A 19,983-nucleotide genomic window follows, 5' to 3' on the forward strand; every position below is an offset into this window, starting at 1 on the left:
CCAGTGCTCATAGTTTTATTAAATAATACTTGGATTTTTTTGATCCAAATGAATGGTCTCAAACTTATTTGTGTCAAAATCCATTTGTCCCCGTATTGTCACATATGTACTTAATCTCTAAATGTATCTTTGCGTCTTTATCTCACCATGAGCACTATGAAAAACCACGTTTTGGAAGACTCAGCAATATGGCTCTTTATTTTGCCAAGTAATTAAAAATATTGTGAATAGATGATGCCTAAGCACAGATTCTCACTTCCTTCCAATTTGAATACATATCTATTATTTATTAACTTCTCCTGCCTATCCAATCTCCAAACAAAGTCAATGACATCTTCAGCATTAACTTCTGCTTAGAGTTTATTACATGGAAGTTTCCTACAAGTCCATTTAAAAACTTATAGATCTCACATATTAATTTTGTTTTTCTCTTTCTAAAACACTGGACCTACTTAGTATTGAGAATTTACTGTTTGACTTTACAAACACAGTTCAACTGAATCTGTAAATCAATGTAAAGAGAGAGTTTAGGAGCATTCTTAAGAAAGAAATCAGGAAGGTAAACAGGGGATATGAGATAGTATTGGCAGTCAGTTTTTACTGTGGAGAGAGGAATGGAGTCTAAAGAATGCAGAGAAATAAACTTTGTTTCAAAAACAGTTCAAATTACAGAAGAGGAAGTTCAGGAGATCTTAGAGAATATAAAAAGTGGATAAATCTCCAAGTCCTGATCTAATTAAACCCAGAACATTATCGAAAGTAAGGGAGGAAATTGTGGGACACCTTGCAGAAGTATTTGTATCATCTACAACTACAGGTGAGGTGCCTGATGACTGGAGAGTGGCTAATGTCGTGCCTTTGTTTAAGAAAGGTAGACCTGTCAGTCTGACATTGGTTCTGGATAAATTGTAGGAGGTGATTACAAAAGATAGGATTTATGGACATTTAACAAAGGGAAAAATTGATTAAGGATAGTCAGTATGGTTTTGTGCAAGGAAAATAGTGTCTCACAAACTTCATTGAGATTTTTGAGGAAGTTGCCAAAAAGATTGATGATGGCAGAGCAGTAGACGTTTTTTTGGATTTTGGTAAAACCTTCGACCAGGTTCTGCATGGTAGACTAATTCGTAAAGTTAGGTCACATGGGATTGAGGAAGAGCTTGCCAATTGGATACATAATTGGCTTAACAGCAAGAGATAGAGTGGCGGTGCAGGGTTACTTTTCGGACTGGAGGCCTGTCACCAGCAGTGTTCTGCAGGGATTGGTTCTGGGTCCTCTTTTGTTTGTCATTTATATAAATGATTTGGATGAGAATATAGCTGGCATGGTTAGTAATTTTGTGGATGACACCAAAATTGGTGGCATAGTAAAAAACACTGAAGAAGGTTTCTAACATTACAAATGAAACTTGATCAAATGAGTCAAAGGGCTGAAAAATGGCAGATGGAGTTCAAGCTGGATAAATGTGAGGTACTGTGTTTTGCTTCAACAAACAAGGGTAAGGCTGAGACAATTAATGGTAGGGCCTTGGGTAGTGTTGTAGAACAAGAGGGACCAAGGGGTGCAGGTACATATAGACAGGGTGGTTAAAAAGTTATCTGGCACACTTGCCTTCATTGCTCAGTCCTTTGCATATAAGATTTGGGAAGTCATGTTGAGGTTTTACTGGACAGTGGTGAGACCTCTTCTGCAGTACTGGTCTCCCAGTTATAGGAAGGGAATTATTAAGTTGGAGAGGGGTCAGAAGAGACTTACCAGTATGTTGCCGGGTATGGAAGTTGAGTTATAAAGAAAGGCTGGGACTATTTTCCTTAGTGTATGAGGTTGAGAGGCAACCTGATAGAATTGTATAAAATATTGAGATGTATTGAGATTTACGGATGAGAGGTGACTTGATAGAAATGTACAAGATGATGAGAGGCCTACATAGAGTGAATAGTCAGAGACTTTTCCCAGGGCGGAAATGACTATTACAAAGGATATAATTTTAAGGTTATTGGAGGAAGGTATAAGGGAGATGTCAGAGGTAGGTTCTTCACACAGAGAGTGGTGGGCGTGTGGAATGCGCTGCTGGCTGTGGTAGTGGAATCAGATACTTTAGTGGAGTCAGATACTTTAGGGACATTTAAGCGACTCTTGGATAGGCACATGGAGGATAGTAAAATGTAGGGTATGCAGGGTAGTTTGATCTTATTAGGATAACGGGTCAGCACAACATTGTGGGCTGAAGGGCCTGTACTGTAATGTACTGTTCTATGTTCTATGTATGGATAGTGTTAACGCTAGTTGTCTTTTCCCTAGGAAGGGAGATTTTTAAGGCAAGAGGAGAGACATTTAAAAAAAGACATGAGGCAATTTTTTTTTTACAAAGAAGGTGGTCCACATGTGGAATGAACTTTCTGAGGAAGTGTGGAAGTGGGTACGATCACAACATTTAAAAGATCTTTGGATATGTACATGAATGGGAAAGGTTTGGACAGATATGGGCCAGGAACAGGCAGGTGGGACTAGTTTAGTTTGGAATTATGTTCGGCATGGACTGGTTGGACCGAAGGGTCTGTTTCCATGCCGTATGACGCTATGACTCTCTGATTAAGTTCATATTTCTCCCAAGCATAATTACAAATTGCAATAACTTTCCCACAACCAATGTTAAACAGGTCTATAATTTTCTGGTTTCTCTCTCACCTCTTAAATTATGGAGTTCTTTTTTCAATTCTCAAATCTAAAAGAATTCCTGAATGAAGACAGATCAGGAAGATTATGGTTTAGGCATCTGCAATTTTCATACTAACTTTCTTTAAATTTCTGGGTGGGAAACACCAACTAAAGGATTTGGCATTCTTCAGTGAGAATATTATTTCTAATCATATTATTGATATCAGCCATCCAGATTCCAACCTAAACGCCAATATAAAAGTAATCAAACAGCAAGACCTATCCTAAGGAACTCAAAACATTAAGCAAATTCATACCACCTAATTAAAGCCTGTTGTTAGCAACTGATCACTTACATAATCCTTGGTTTGAGCAAGAAGCAACACCAATAAAAATAGCAAGAAAAAAAAGGCTGAAAACATGAAAAAACATAGAAAATGCTGGAAACGTTGAGATCAGGCAACAGCTGCACCAGTGACCTTTTCCCCCCCCACTTACACCTCCACTAGATTCATCTTTTGTTTCTTGACATCTCTTTACCATCTCTTTTTACCTTGTACCACTAGACTTTTCATCATTTAATTGTTTCTGTCTTCCATTTAGCCACAGGACATTCCTCTTGCGCTTTGCAACCATCTTCCACCTCTGCACTTGTTTAAAACCCAAAATATCTGTAACTTTTTTCCCAGTACTGACTTAATGCTTAAAGTCAATGACATTCTCTTTCTCCCCCCAAAGTTGCTGCCAGGCCCACAGAGTATTTCCAGCAATCTCTGTTGTTATTTCACATTTGCAGCATCAGCAGTATTTTGCACTTCTATTACTTGAATTCATACTGATTAAAAAGGGACTAGTTACACACCAGTTTGGTTCAAACATTAAAAAGGTCCAACTTCGAGCCAAAGTGATTTTATTCATACCTTGTTGGTCAATGGATAAAATATTTTATTCAGCACCATAACAATGCCAGGAATATATTAAGCTATTGATTCAATGAAGCTCACCACTAGAACACAAACACACACATGCAACAATGCACTGAAAAAAAATCTTCTCACTGTTGCTTTAGAAGCAAAGATGTTCCACAAATATCATTAGCACTAAATTTTCATACTACATGAGCCTCAAGTTTAGAATCAAACAAGTTACTGGCATTCAGTAACTTATGTACAAAATTAATTTGTTGTTACAAGAGTGAAGTGTCATCAGTATGAATACCAATAATACTCAATCTCTTCTACAGGACAAAAGTTTTGCCTCCTCTCTTCTTTATTGTGTGGTCAAGCATGAAATGGATGAAAATTGAAATGTTAAGGAAATGCACAGACATCAGACACAAATGCAGTTACCATAGAACTAAATGAGTTTCTATCAAGTACCAAACCAAACATCATCCCTCTCTCATCGCTCAGTGGATAATTCCAGTATATGATGCAGCAGAGAGCCAAGTGATAGTGGAAAGAGATAGAACATTAAATCAATGTTAACAAAGTATACAATACAATGCAAATTAAAAACAGGAGCTATTATGTTTGAGACAAAACGATCATCAAGTAATCATACCAAAGTGACATAACATGCACATTCGATCCGAATGGCTCACACATCTCAAAACTACATGGGGATGTCAAATAGTTTACAAAGAAAACTCCTATCCACACTGAAGAAAGCAGACTTCATCTTTACAGTTGATTATAGCTGATGGCACTTTCTTAAAGCAATTAACTTACATTGGATATTTTAAACCAAATTCGGCCAAGCCCAGATTATACAAAATGCCAACAAAAAGGCCGTCATTTCTAAAAACATATGTTAGGACAAAGCAATGGAATAAACATCACGGAGGATGCAATAGTGTATAAACACAAATATCGAGTTTTTTTTTTAATTATACAATCATTCAATGAATAAAGCTTTTTTTCTGCCCAAGACCAAAGCGCCGTTAGCAGATCCCGGAACATCAAGAGCAGAGAAGCAGCATCAATTTACACAAACCACACTCTGCACTACTCACTTTTTATGAGCCTTCTCTTTCTTTCCTTTCGGCCTCCTCTTTCGAGCTTGAATAGCAAGGACTGACAAGACAAGACGGGAAACAAGGAGAAAATTATATAAATATAATTTTAAATATACCTAACACTCAACAACCAAAACAAAACATCCAGGCAATCGTGTAATGTAAGGAGGTTTGTTTCTATTTGTGATGTGTTCCTTTCTAAAAAGAAAAGTGCCTGACGTTTAAATGGACTAGTGGACAAACGCGTTAATTCCTATTTTTTTCCCTCACCTTTCCTGGAACTCATTTTCCAGCAGGATTGTCCTCGCGGAGCCGCGCGCAGGCGCAACCGTCAACTTCCCAGCGCTCGAGCGCAGGAAACTGGATGACCGGTACACAATTGACGTCACGTGCCTTAGATGGGGAGCTCGGAAGTTAAAGGGCCTACAATATATATTTAAACATTGAAGAAGCAAAAGGTATTATTACACCTCACTCTGTTTGTGTGTGTTTCGAACATAAATGTTTTGGTTTCCTCACAAGGCAACGTACCTAACAACAAACGAACCGTAAAAATCTATCATTTAACCCTGAATGAGTAAATAAATTTTCACATTGAGATGTAAAGCAACACAGATATCCGTCGTTTGATGCATTGATAATCATGTTCATTTGCTTTACTACCTGTGTTTATTTTAGAAATATTGTGTTAATGCAATGTCAGAGATGTGGACTTGTGTGCAAGCTTCTTCGACTGTTCTTCAACCTGTTTCCCATTAATGTGAAAAATTATTTAACCAAATGTCTGATATATTTGTACATGATCCAAAGCTGATTTACAAAGTTTTCATCTGTGTTATCTTTTTGAAACTTCATTCGTATTGAGTAAATACTAGAAGAATCATTTGGCAAACATTTTCTAATCTCTAAGAGCATAATTCTATATTTGAGTAATCTTTTACAGTTTCATGCAGACTTCTCAGAGGAGCACTCTTCTAATTCTGATCACTTGGGCATCTTGAATTTTAATCACACCTCTCCTGATGGCATGCCTTTAGTTGCCAAGGCCCTGAACTCCAGAATACCCTCTATCTCCATCTATCTTTCCTCATTTAGGAGATTTATTTGTGGCTCAGTGTCATATTTTACTTTGTAATGCTCTTGTAAACTTACTTGGAATGTTTTATCATTTTAAAGGTGCTTATGTTAATACAAGTTTTTGCTATATGCATATTACCGCTGCAGGTCATAGGAACAGGGAGTAAGACCATAAGATGTAGGAGCAGAAGTAGGACATTTGGCCTATTGACTCTGGTCTGCTGTTCAATGAGAAAATGGTTGATCTCATATTTCCTGTCTCCACTTTCCTGCCATATCCTCATTGATTAAAAGTCTGTACATCTCCAACTTGAGTATACTTATTAATGCAGCTGCAACAGCCATATGCTGTAAAGAATTTTACAGATTCAAGTTAACTAGTGCTAATGGGGAGTGTTTAAACTAACTTGGCAGGGCAATAGGATCCAGAGAGAAAGTCCAACGGGGAACCAAAAGCAAAAGAGATAGCAAGGAAGTCAGGAATCCATAGAAATTATAGGCCAGTTAAGGCACAAGGGAGCTTGGCAAAGTTGGATGGTATTTATTTTAATGAAAGGAGTCTGACTTATAAGGCAGGTGAGTTGATTGCATGAAGTAAAACAAGGGGGTATGATGTAATTGCTATCACTGAGACATGGTTGAGACAGGAGCAGGATTGGCAGCTCAATACTCGAGAGTCTAGGGTCTTCAAACAAAACATAAGGAGATAAAAGAGGAGGGGGTGTTGCAATATTTTTGCATTAGGGAAATCTTGTGTCACGAACTTGATTGAGTTTTTTGAAGAAGTCACCAAGAAGATTGGTAAGGGCAGAGTGATAGACATTGTTTACTTGGACTTTTTTAAAGCCTTTGACAAGGTTCTGCAAGGTAGACTAATTAGTGAAGTTAGATAGCATGGGATTCATGATGAGCTTGCCAATTGGTTACAAAATTGGTTTAACAACAGGAGACACAGAGTTGTGGTGGAGGGTTGATTTTTGGACTGGAGGCCTGTTACCAGCGGTGTTCAACAGGGATTGTTGCTGGGTCCACTTTCGTTTGTCATTTATATAAATGATTTAGATGAGAATACAGAAGGTATGGTTAGTAAGTTTGTGGATGACACTAAAATTGATGGTATAGTGGACAGTGAAGAAGGATATATCAGATTACAAACAGATCTTGATCAATTGGGTCAATGGGCTGAGGAGTGGCAGATGGAGTTTAATTTGGATAAATGCGAGGTATTGCATTTTGGTAAACAAACAAGTTCAGGACTTATACAATTAATAGTAGGGCCTTGGGTATCACCCACCCAAGGGTGGAATCGAACCCAGGTACCTGGCACTGTGAGGCAGCTGTGCTAACCACCAGGATGCCCACATACTTTAACTGTTTTCCTCAACATGTCCTTTCATGAGTTATGTACTTGTATACAGAAGTAGTGTAGAATAGAGACCGAGGAGTTCAAGTTCATAATTCTTTGAAGTTTGTGTCCAATATAGACAGGGTGGTTAAGGAGGGGTTTAACACACTTGTCTTCATTGCTCAGACTCTTGAGTATAGGAGTTAGCACATCATGTTGAAGGTGTACAGGATGTCGGTGAGGCCTCTTCTGGAATACTGTGTCCTGTTAAAGGAAGGATATTATTATGCTAGAGAGGGTTCAGGAAAGATTTACCAGGATGTTGCCAGGAATGGAAGGTTTGAGTTAAAAGGAGAGGCTGGATAGTCTGGGACATTTTTCACTGAAGCGTAGGAGGTTGAGGGATGACCTTTTAGAGGTTTATAAAATCCAGAGGGGTATGAATAGGGTGAAAGGTTTCTCCCTAGAGTGGGGGATTTCAAGACTAGGAGGCATATTTTAAGGTGAGAAGGGAAAGATTTAAAAAAGACGTGAGGTTCAACTTTTTTTAGCAGAGATTGGTTCATGTATGGAATGAACTTTGAGAGGAAGTGGTGGATGCGGTTCAATTAAAATGTTTAAAAGACATTTGGATAAGGATATGAATAAGAAATGTTTGGAGGGAGATGGGCAAACGCAGGCAGGAGGAACTAGTTTACTTTGGAATTTACTTTGGCATGCAGTGGTTGGACTGAAGGGTCCGTTTCCGTACTGTTTGACTCTATGATTCTGAGAGATTGGATAGAGTGGGTTTGTTTTCCTTGAAGAGGAGACAGAGGGCAATTAAATGAGATATTTAAAATTATGAGGGGCATAGGCAGGAGGATACTTTTCCCCTTGCTGGGGGAATCAATGACTGAGGCATAGATTTAAAATAAGGGACAGGATGCCTAGAGGGAATGTGAGGAATTTTATTTCATCTGGAGGGTGATGGTAATCTGGAACTCACTGCTTGTAAAGGTGTTAGAGGCACAAACCCTCATAACTTTAAAGATGTATTTTGATGTACACATATGATGCCAAGGCTTGTAAGACTATGGGCAAAATATTGGAAAGTGACATTAGTGTAGTTAAGCAGTTATTTTTGACCAATACAGACTCAGTGAGCCTTTTTCTGAGCTGTCGACTTGTAACACTCTATGACACTAGCCACTGAGCAAATAAATGCTTCCTAATCTCTGTCCTAAATGGGCAATTTCTTACTCTGAGATTATGCCCTCTGGACCTGGACACAAAGGGAAACAATCTCTCCACTTTTTTATTCATTTGTGGGATGTGGGCATTACTGACTGGCCAGTATTTATTGCCCGTCCCTAGTTGCCTTTGAGAAGATGGTGGTGAGGTGCCTCCTTGAACCACTGCAGACCACCTGCTCTGGATTGAGGATTTTGACCCAGCGACAATGAAGGAACAGTGACATGTTTCCAAGTCAGGATGGTGAGTGGCTTGGAGAAGAAATTGAAGGTGGTGGTGTTCCCATGTATCTGCTGCCCTTGTCCTTCTAGATGGAAGTAGTCGTAGATTTGGAAGATGCTGTCTGAGGATCTTTAATGAATTTCTGCAGTGCATCTTGTAGATAATACACACTTCTGCTCTGAGCATCAGTGGTAGAGTGAGTGGATGCTTGTGGATGTAGTGCCAATCAAACAGGCTGCTTTGTCCTGGATTATGTCAAGCATCTTGAATGTTGTTGGGGATGCACTCATTCAGGCAAGTGGGGAGTATTCCATCACATTCCTGACTTGCGTCTTGTAAATGGTGGACAGGCTTTGGGAAGTCAGGACATGAGTTACCCCCTGCAGTATTCCTAGCCTGCAGTATTCCTGCAGCCTGGCATTTGTGTGGCGTGAATGTTACTTGCCACTTGTCAGCCCAAGCCTAGATATTGTCCAGATCTTGTTGTATTTGAATGTGGAGTGCTTCAGTACGTGAGGAGTCGCGAATAGTTGTGACATTGTGCAATCATAGGCGAACATCTCCACTTCTGACTTTATGATGGTCAGGTCATTGATGAAGCAGCTGAAGATTGTGGGGTCGAGGACACAAACGTGTGGAACTCCTGCAGAGATGTCCTGGAGCTGAGATGACTGACCCCCAACAACCATGACCATGTTCCTATGTGTCAGGTATGACTCCAATCACCAGAGATTGCTCCCTGATACCGACTGATTCCGGTTTTGCTAGGCCTCCTTAATGTCACACTTGGTCAAATGCAGTCTTGATGTCAAGGGCTGTCACTCTCACCTCACCTCTGGAATTCATTTATTTTGTCCATATTTGAACCAAGGCTGTTCTGAGGTCAGGGGCTGAGTGGCCCTGGCAGAACACAAACTGGGCATCACTGCGCAGGTTATTGCTGAGCAGGTGCTGCTTGATAACACTGTTGATGACACCTTCCATCACTTCACTGATGATCAAAAGTAGACTGAGAGGGCGCTAATTGGCTGAGTTGGATTTGTCCCGCTTTTTATGTACAGGACATACCTGGGCAATTTTCCACATTATCGGTAGATGCCAGTGTTGTAACTGTACTGGAACAGCTTGGCTCGGGGAACGGCAAGTTCGGGAGTGCAAGTCTTCAGTACAATTGCCAGGATGTTGTCAGGGCCCGTAGTCTTCGCAGTATCCTACATCTCCAACTGTTTCTTATCACATTGAGTGAATTGAATTGGCTGAAGACTGGTATCTGTAATGCTGGGAACCACTGGAGGATGCCGAGAGGATGCCTTTTCTTTTGCAGTGATGTGATGGGCTCTTTCATTATTGATAATGGGGATATTTGTGGAGCTACCTCCTCCAACGAGTTGTTTAATCGTCGACCACCATTCATGACTGGATGTGGCAGGACTGCAGAGCTTAGATCTGATCCATAGGTTATGGAATCACTTAGCTGTGTCTATCATTTACTGCTTATGCTGTTTTGCATGCAAGTAATCCTGTTTGGTTGCCTCACCAGGTTGACACCTCATCTTCAAGTATGACGGGTGCTGCTCCTGATATGTCCTCCTACACTTTCCAATGAACCAGAAACTGATCCCCTGGCTTGATGGTAATGGTTGAGTGGGGTTATGCCAGGCCTTGAGGTTACAGATTGCATTGCATTGTACTGGATTTAACCCACTAACCCCTCTAAGAATCTAATACATATTTAATTATCTTAATAAATATCCTCTCATTCCTCCAAACATTGAAGATTATAGGCCCAATCTAGTCAATATTCTATGTACTGCCTACAATGCTTCCCTTAGGTAAGGGGTCCAAAACTATTCATAGTATTCCAGCTTTCATTTGACTACTACCTTCTATCATTTTATTATGTCTTCCTATTTTTATATTCCATTCCCTTTGAAATAAAGACCAACAGTCCATTTGCTTTCCATTATCTGCTCAACTTGGTTGCTAGCTTTTGTGATTCATGCATGAGGACTCCCAAATCCCTCTGCTTTCTGCAGTCTTGCTCCATTTAAATAATGTGGGCCATTTAGACCCCAGAGTCTGCTGTGACATTCATATTGATGCCAGCTGATCTGTAAAATAGCTTCATTTAATCATCTTGATTTATATGCTTACCCTCAGCAATCTATATTCGTACCAGTGCCACCCATTTCCATTGTCATTGCCATATGAACATACTGTATGAATTAGGAACAGAAGTAAGTCAGTAAGTTGACCCCTTCAGCCTACTCCATCATTTGATAAAGTCACAGCTGAATCTAATTATGAACTCGGTTTTAGTTTCCTGCGTACCCTCCCTGCTTTTGACTTTAAATGTAACTATCTTAAAAATAGTCAGTCGTCTTGCCTTCAATGTTCAGTGGTGAAGAGAATCCATAGATGCCCAATATTTAGAGAAAAGAAATTTCTGTGCATCTCCATCCTAAATTTTTTTTATTTGCTCATGGCATGTGGACATCGCTGACTGGGTCAGCATTTATTGTCCAGCCTAATTAAGTCATTGTTTCCTCTACCATGCCCACCTGTCTCAAAATTCCTTATTTAGATTTCTTAAACACATTTTCCACCCTACTCACAGCATATCTGTAGTTATGATTGCAGTGTTTTCATTCAAAATGTAGTCTTTGACACATTCTAACCTTTGAAACCAACACTAATCAATAATGACATTTTTCTTCCATGTTTCTTGGGTAGGTGGCTGCTCCTAGTTAATCCTGGGTGTCAGTGAGCGAAGTCTGCTGCTCGAGAGGTAAGTGCGTGCTCCTGATGGGGTCCCCTAAGAGCCAGACGCAGCCTTGAGCGTTCTGGGGTGTCTTGTGGCCAGTTCAGTCAGGCCTCCTCCATGTTGGGTCACTGTGTTCCTTGTTCCAGTGCTGGTTGGAATTCAGTTCCGTGTTTCCACGACAACAACAAGTCAGAATACAGGAAAGAGATTGAGAGCTTAAAGACAACAATCTCTCCATCAACATCGGCAAAACAAAGGAACTGGTCATTGACTTCAGGAAGCAGAGTGGAGGGCGCGCCCCTGTCTGCATCAATGGTCTGAGGTGGAGATTGCTGAGAGTGTCAAGTTCCTGGGAGTGATGACCACCAACAATCTGTCCTGGTCCACCTATGTCAGCGCAATAGTCAAGAAAGGACAACAACGTCTCTACTTCCTTAGGAGGTTAAGGAAATTTGGCATGTCCACAAGGATTGTTGCCAATTTTTATAATTTCATCACAGAAGGCATTCTATCTGGATGCATCACATCATGGTTTGGCAACTGCTCTTCCCGTGACTGCAAGAAACTACAGAGAGTTGTGAACTTAGCCCAGTCCATCATGCAAACCAGCCTTCCATCTGTTTACTCCATCTATACTACCGCTGCCTTGTGAAAGCAACCACGGTAATCAAAGATCCCTCCTACCCTGTTATACTCTCTTCCATTCTCTTCTGTTGGGCAGAAGATACAAAAGCTTGCATATGCGTACGAACAGATTCAAGAACAGTTGTTAGGCTTCTGAATGGACCTGTCAAAATTTAAATTTAATGTTGCTCTCGCTGTCTGTGCACTTTCTGTGCAGCTGTAACATTGTATTCTTCACTCTGTTCCATTTACCTATGCACTTTGTGGTATGATCTGCCTGTGCTGCACGCAAAGCAAAACTTTTCACTGTACCTAGGTATATGTGACAATAATAAATCAAATTAAATTTTCATCACACTAGTCTTAGGTATTAGCCACTAATCCACAAGCGGCTATTTAGGAATCTAGATATGGCTAGTTACATTTATACAATACTTAGCCTCAAATCAACCTCTGGTGATTAACATAGGTATTGTTGTTTATGGGGAGCTTGTTGTGTGCAAATTGGCTGTCACTATTCCTGCATTTCAGCAGTGACTCCAACTCAAGCCTACTTTATTTGCACTCAGGAACGTCCGGATGTCACAGGTAGCACGACGTAAATGCATATTGTTGTATTGACTCCGCAATAATTTTTACTTTCAGAAACGTGAAAAAATTTAGTTTATGGAATGGAAAGGTCAATGGCCCCGAAACATTAACACTAATTTCTCCCTACAGATGCTGCCAGACCTGCTGACCTTTTCCAGCAATTTCTGGGTTTTTTTCTGATTTCCAGCATCCGCAGTTCTTTCGATACTTTTTAAATGTAGTGCGACTGTTCAATATAACGCATTTCCGTTGATTTCATTAAGTTGCATCGATTTGATGCGCACAGTTCTGTTAATTTCAAACAGATCGTAAGCGATCTCTTTGCAATGACCTCAGTTAATAGAGTGCCGCTACTCTTAACTTTTTTTAACCTTGCTCCATCAATATAACTGCTAAAATTTTCTGCCTCAAATGTTGTTCAAGCTTCCCCTTAAATGTACCTATCCTTTCACCAAGAAGCAATATTTGGCATCATTCTGCATTGAGAACAATTTTCGTATGGAGCAGATTTGCAGTCTTACTTTTTTCTCACAAAACGCCACTTTTATTACTTGGGCAATATTGATTTGACTGACAGGCTGTCAGAATCGCAACCACTTCCGGCGTCCTAGAACCTCATACGTCACACGTCGCTCCAGTCCCAGGGTCAAGCCTTGGGTCTTTTGCTGGATTGACCAATTAGCATGTAGGAAGTGGGCGGGGTCGTCACGTTTTTTGCATGTAGTTTGGGCGCGGGTCTGGTCTATGTTCTGGTGAGTGATGTGAGATACATTATCTGTATTTAATCTACCGCGACATATAGGCTACCTAATTACTGGACTGTTAATGATGTATAGATGTTGTTACGGAGTATGCTTATGCGACAACAAATGAGGAGCCTAGGCCTTCTAATAGTGTGCTGTGGTTTGCAGCCTTCATCTTCTATGGGGAAAACGTTCATATAAATACACTCAGGAGAGGACTCTAACATTGTACGTGGGATAACAGCTTTTGATTGTTACTTATACACATGTAAGCTATCTAAAAATAATGGTGGGCTTTAGCAGGTATAAGCTGTTGTGCCGTATAGTGTTTACATTGACACTGAACACGCAACCGGAAGAGTGCTAACTTTAGTGATTTTTTTTTAAAGAAGGGATCGGATAAAGATGAATTGGAAACAAAAAAAATGGCCAGCAAATGCGTAAATGAGTGATAGGCCCTCAACATGGATAAGTCACTTTGGTTACAGATTAAACGTTCTCCTGTGGAGAAGAAAATAGGTTAGCAAAAGCTCTAGACGACAAAGGATGTGTGGTTAATGACCAATGGCGGCTATAGAATTCAGATTGAAGTTAAAGTATGTACGAAGGGCAAAGAAAACGTATGAGAAACTTTCAGTGAGTACAGCGACAGGAATTCTAGCAATGTACCACAGGGTTTGGTGCTGGGACCTTTGCTGTTTGTTGTGTATGTTAATAATCAAGATTTGGACGTAGGAGGCATGAGCAGTAAGTTTGCAGACGAACCAAATTAGTGGTGTGGTAAGTAGTTAAGGAGACTGCAGGACGATGGCAGGCTGGTCAGATGGACTGAACAATTGAAAGTTATGAGGTGATGCATTTTAGAAGGACTACCAAGGCAAGGGACTGCACATTAGTGGTAGGACTTTAGGAAGTACAGGGGATCAGAGGTTCTTTTGTGCATATGTCTATAGATTCTTGAAGGCAGCAGGTCAGGTTGGTAAGGTAATTCAGGAATATGGGATACTTGCCTTTATTAGCCAAAGCACTGAATACAAGAGCAAGGAGGTTGTAATGGAGCTGTATATAATGTTACTTAGGCTGGAGTACTGTGCGCAGTTCTGGTCATCACACTACAGAAAGAATGTGGGAATATACTGAAGAGAGTGCAGAAGAGATTCACCAAGGTGTTGCCTGAGCTGGACTATGAAGAGATATGCTAGAGTTGTTTTCCTTAGAGCAGAGAAAGCTGAGGGGTATGTGTATGAGCTGTAAAAGCTTATGATGGGCATAGATGGTATAGATAGGGAAGAACTTTTTCCCTACAGTAGAGAAGTGAATAACTGGAGAGTGCATAATTAAGCTAGTGAGCAGGAAGTTTAAAGGGGATTGAGGGAAAACCTTTTTCAGCAAGGAGTTTGTGGGATGTAGAACCCATTACTAAAAGGCTGGTAGAGATGGGAATCTTCAAGACATTTAAGAATTATTTAGATGAACACTTGAACCACCATAACCAAAAGGCTACAGACCAAGTACTGGAAAATGAGATCAGAGTAGATGATGATTGATGACCTGGGTGGACTCTATGGGCCAAAGGACCTCTTTCCATACTACAAAACCTCTGACTTTTAAAAAAATCCTGTATAAAGTTATAAAATGTAAAATAGTAAAATGAGTAGTGTAACTCTTTAAAAGCAAAATGGAAGTAATGCTGTGGAGGCAGAGTATATGCCTGATTACTGCAATATTGATTTAATTTCTATTTTTTGTGAAGTAGGTGTTAAGTAGTCATTCAGTTAGAAGGAGGAAGTGTAGAGACATTGTATATGATAAGGAGGAAGCATTAAATAGAGTGAAATTGCTTAAGTTAATGAATCACCTGTTTGTTTATATCCTAAGTGCCTTAGGAAAATTAAAGTGAAGATAGGAGAAGCTCTGGGCACAGTTTCCAATTCCATTCATATGGCGGAACTGTATATGTTAAACACTCCAGTTTAAAAAAAGGGGAGACAATTCATTAGGAGATAGCAAGAGACTTGCCAATTAATGTAACAACAATGATGGTAAAGCCATTAGAGAACATTGCCAGGAACAAATTTAATTCTTACTCAGAGAAGAATTGAATGACAAGGTATAGCCAACATAGATTTGTTCGAGGCAAATCTTGTCTGACTAGCCTAATTTGAGTTACTTACATTAACGGAGGGTTTGATGAAGGTAGTACAGTGCAAGCATGTATGGACTTTCAAGAGGCATTTAATACATATCTCATGACAAATTTATTAGTAAAATAGAAGCATGTGGTGTTAAACATAGAGCAGGTGATGGCTTTGTGGTATTTAAGTTGGACTAGTAGTCAAGAGTCCCAATGAAATTTCATGGCATCAGGTCAAACATAGCCTGCTGATATCATGTACCAACAACCACCACCTGTCCCAACCCCCACCTCAGCTGATAAATCAGTTCTCCTCTATGTTGAGCACTACTTAAGGAAGCACTGAGGGTGCTAATGATGCAGAATGTTTCAAATCTTTGCAGCTCTGCCACATGCAGTTGTGAACACTGGTGGACAATTAAGCAGCACGTTGGAGAAGGAGGATCTACAAATATTCCCATTCCCAATTATGGGGGCCCCAGCATATTGTGCGAAAGATAATTCTGAAGCAGTTACAACAATGTTCAGCCTGAAGTGCTGAGTTGATGATCTATCTTCACCAGAAGTCCTCAGCATCACAGAATCCAGTGTTTGACCAATCTGACATGCCACATGATATCAAGAAATGGCTGGAAGTACTTGACATTGCAAAGGCTTTGGGCCCTGACAACGTTCTGGCAATAATTCTGAAGGCATGCTTCTGAACATGCCATACCCTAGCTAAGCCATTTCACTGCATAAAACACTGATACCTAGCAACAATGTGGAAAATTGCCCATCTATGTCCTGTACACACACAAAAAAGAACAAATCCAACCCAGCCAATTAACTCCCTGTCAGTCTACTCATGATTATCAGAAAAGTGATTTACGATACAATAATGTTGTCAAGAAGCACTTGCTTAGCAATAACCTGCTCACTGATGCTTTGTTTCAGTTCTAGGGCCACTTGGCACCTCGTCTCATTACGGCCTTGGTTCAAACGTGGACAAAAGAGCTGAACATAAGAAGTGAGGTGAGAATAATTACCCTTGACGTTTGATGTTTGTAATAGTAGGGAATTTTAATTTTCCAAGCATTGATTGGGGATTGCCATCGGATTAAAGGTTTGGGTGATGAAGAGCAAGGCATATTTTGAGGGTATGAAACAAGAACATTCAAAACTTAATTGGAGTAGACAGTTCATAGGTAAAGGGTATCCAAAAAGATTCCACAAATACATTAAGAGCAAGAGAGCAACTAAAGAGAAAATAAAACCCTTTAAAGATCAATAAGGTCATCTTTGTGTTGAACATCAGGGGATGGATATGATATTAAATGAATGTTTCACATCAATTTTTACTGATGAGAAAGAAGTGCAAGCTAGAGAACTCGATGAAATAAATAATGATGTTTTGAAAACAGTTCATGTTACAGAAGACGAAGTACCGGAGGTCTTAGAAAACCTAAAGGTAGATCAACCTCCAGGGCCTGATCAAGTATATTCCCAGGACATTGTGAGAAGTTAGGCAGTAAATTGAGGGGCCCCCTAGCAGAAGTATTTGTATCACTTATAAACATGGGTGAAGTACTGGAGGAGTGGAGGGTGGCTAATGTTGTGCCGTTGTTTAAGAAAGGCTGCAAGGAGAAGCCTGGAAACAATAGGCCTGTGAGTCTGCAATCATTGCTGGGTAAGTTGTTGGAGGTGATTCTGAAAAATAGGACTTAAATGCACTTAGAGAGGAAAGAATTGTTTAGGTGTGGTCAGCATGATTTTGTGTGAGGAAAATAGGGCAGCCTTGCTGCCTCACAGCGCCAAGGACCTGGGTTCGATTCCTGCCTCGGGCGACTGTCTGTGTGGAGTTTGCACATTCTCCCCGTGTCTGCGTGGGTTTCCTCCGGGTACTCCGGCTTCCTCCCACAGTCCAAAGATGTGTGAGGTAGGTGGATTGGGCATGTTAAATTGTCCATAGTGCCCAGGGATGATTAGACATGGGGAATGGGTCTGGGTGGGATGCTCTTCGGAGGGGCGCTGTGGATTTGTTGGGCCAAATGGCCTGTTTCCACACTGTAGGGATTCTATGAAACAAACTTGATTGAGTTTTTTAATGAAGTAACTAAAAAGATTGATGAGAGCAGAGTGGTAAACATTGTTTACTTGCATTTCAGTAAAGCCTTTGACAAGGTTCCGCATGGTAGGCTATTTAGTAAAGTTATATCACATGGGATTCAGAGTGAGCTTGCCAATTGAATACAAAGTTGGCTTTATGGTAGGAGACAAAGGGTGGTGCTGGAGGGTTGTTTATTTGGACTGGAAGCTTGTGACCAATGGTGTTCCACAGAATTGGTACTGGATCCACTTTTGTTATTTATACTAATGATCTGGATGAAAATATAGGAGGCATGGTTAACAAGTTGCAGATGACACCAAAATTGGTGGTATAATGGACAGTGAAGAAAGTTATCTGAGATTACAAATAGATCTTGATCAGTTGGGTCATCGGCTGAGGAGTGGCAGATGGAGTTTAATTTAGATAAATGTGAGGTATTGCACTTTGATAATTCAAACAAAGTCATGACTTGAGTTTCTTGACTTGCTCGCCGAGCTTTCTTGTTCTCGTTCAGATGCTTCATTACCATGCTAGGTGACATCACCAGTGGAGCCTCTGATGAAGCGATGTTATTCTACTCCACTTGGAATTTATGCTGTCTGATCTGTTATGGTGAGTAGTGTCATTTCCGGTTTTGATCTGTATGGGTTTGTATACGGGGTCCAATTCTATATGTTTGTTGATAGCATTACAGGTGGAGAACCGTCATTGGCTATCAACAAACATAAAATTGGACCCCATATACAAACCAGACAGATCAAAACCAGAAATGACACTACTCACCATAATGGACCAGACAGTATAAATTCCAATCAGAGTAGAATAACATCACTTCATCGGAGGCTCCACTGATGATGTCACCTAGCATGGTGACAAAATGTCTAAATGAGAACAAGCCAGCTTGGCAAGCGAGTCAACAATCTCACCCATAACCCAAGCTACAGATCTTTGCCAAAACTTTAAAGTCATGACTTATACAATTAATGGTGGCGTTCTAGTTCAGAGAGACCTCGAGTTTCAGATAAATAATTCTTTGAAATTTGCATCACAGGTAGATGGGGTGGTTAAGAAGGTATTAAGAAAGCTTGACAACAAGGTGCAGGGCTGGATGAGCACAGCAGGCGAAGCAGCATCATAGGAGCAGAGAGGCTTGTCTTTGTTGCTCAGACGTATGAGTTTCGGAATTGGGACATCATGTTGAAGTTGTACAGGACGTTGGTGAGACCTCTTCTGGAGTAGTGTGTGCAGTTCTGGTTGCCCTGTTACAGGAAGGATATTATGAGGTTGGAAAAGGTTTAGAAAAGATTTATCAGGATGTTGCCAGGAATGGAGGATTTGGGATGTTAAAATAAACTGGATAAGCTGGGACTTTTTTCACTGGAACGTAGGAGGTTGAGGGGTCACCTTACCAAGGTTTATAAAATCGTGAGGGGCATAGATAAGGTGAATGGCAGGAGACTTTTCCCTAGGGTGCGGGATTTCAAAACTATGGGGCATATTTTAAAGCTGAGAGGAGAAAGATTTAAAAAGGACATGAGGGGCAACTTTTTTACACAGGGAGTGGTTCATGTTTGGAATGAATTGCTGGAGAAAGTGGTGGATGCAGGTATGGTTACAATGTTTAAAAGACATTTGGATAGGTCTATGAATAGGAAAGATTTGGAGGGATATGGGCCAAGTGCAGGCAGGTGGGACTAGTTTAGTTTGGAAACATTGGCATGGATGGTTGGACTGAAGGATCTATTTCCATGGTGTATGACTCTATGACCAAGTGTAGCATTAGGAACCCCTATCAAAACTTGAGTCAGTGCGAATATTGGAATACCAGGCACAAAAGAAATTGGTTGTGGTAGTTGGAGGTCAGTCACCTCAGCTCCAGAGCAACTCTGTAGGATTCCTCAGGGTAGTGTCCTAGGTCCAACTATGTTTAACTACTTCATCAATGACCTACCCTCCATCGTAAGTATAGAAATGAGGATATTTGCTGAATGTTCAGTACCGTTCTCAACTCCACAGATAGTGAAACGACTCATGTCCAAATGCAACAAGACCAGGACAATATTCAGGTTTGGACTGATGTCACAAGTAACATTTGTCCCGCACAGGTGCCGGGCAATGAACATCTTCAAAAGGAGAAAAACTAGCCATTGTCTCTTGACATTCAATTGTATTAACATTGCTAAATACTTGACAAGCAACATGTTGAGCTTGACCAGAAATTGAACTGGATTATCCACATCAATACTGTGGTTGCAAGAGCAAGTCAGAGGCTAGGAGTCCTGAAGGGCACAAATTAGAAGTGTTATGGAATACTTCCCACTTCATTGGATGAATGCAGCTCCAAAAGCACTCAAGAAGCTTGATACCACCCAGGAAAAAGTTGCAACTTGATTGCCACCGCATCCATTAACATTCAAATAAAAACCAAAAGAACTGCGGATGCTGTAAATCGGGAACGAAAACAAAGTTGCTGGAAAAGCTCAGC

The 19,983-nt window shown here is 40.4% G+C and overlaps 1 protein-coding gene and 1 long non-coding RNA gene across 6 annotated transcripts in view; one reads left to right on the top strand and one right to left on the bottom strand.

Moving 5' to 3' along the window:
• The window catches only part of LOC109916979 (SRSF protein kinase 2-like), a 185,115-nt gene extending 180,063 nt beyond the window's left edge, over window positions 1–5,052 (bottom strand). Inside the window, exons 1-2 of one of the 4 annotated variants that reach the window (XR_007264453.1) lie at window positions 4,947–5,052; window positions 4,674–4,734 (exon numbers count right to left, since the gene is read on the bottom strand). Coding sequence is in view for 2 of the 4 variants with exons in the window: in XM_048610175.1 (XP_048466132.1) it covers window positions 4,674–4,734; window positions 4,947–4,962 (77 nt within the window). In the remaining 2 variants the exon portion in view is untranslated. The remainder of the gene's footprint in view (window positions 1–4,673; window positions 4,735–4,946) is intronic. The other 3 variants (XM_048610175.1, XM_048610172.1, XM_048610174.1) reach the window with 3 other exon arrangements.
• LOC125485759 lies at window positions 5,007–16,429 on the top strand. 2 transcript variants are annotated; one of them, XR_007264454.1, is made up of 4 exons: window positions 5,007–5,134; window positions 10,094–10,186; window positions 11,287–11,341; window positions 16,346–16,429. It is a non-coding gene; the product is annotated as an uncharacterized LOC125485759 (long non-coding RNA). The 2 variants fall into 2 exon arrangements; XR_007264455.1 differs by lacking the exon at window positions 16,346–16,429 and having other exon boundaries at window positions 11,287–12,293.
• The last annotated feature ends 3,554 nt before the right edge of the window (window positions 16,430–19,983 follow it).

This window comes from Rhincodon typus, chromosome 22, assembly GCF_021869965.1.
Source record: "Rhincodon typus isolate 14 chromosome 22, sRhiTyp1.1, whole genome shotgun sequence".
Taxonomy (NCBI): Eukaryota; Metazoa; Chordata; class Chondrichthyes; order Orectolobiformes; family Rhincodontidae; genus Rhincodon; species Rhincodon typus.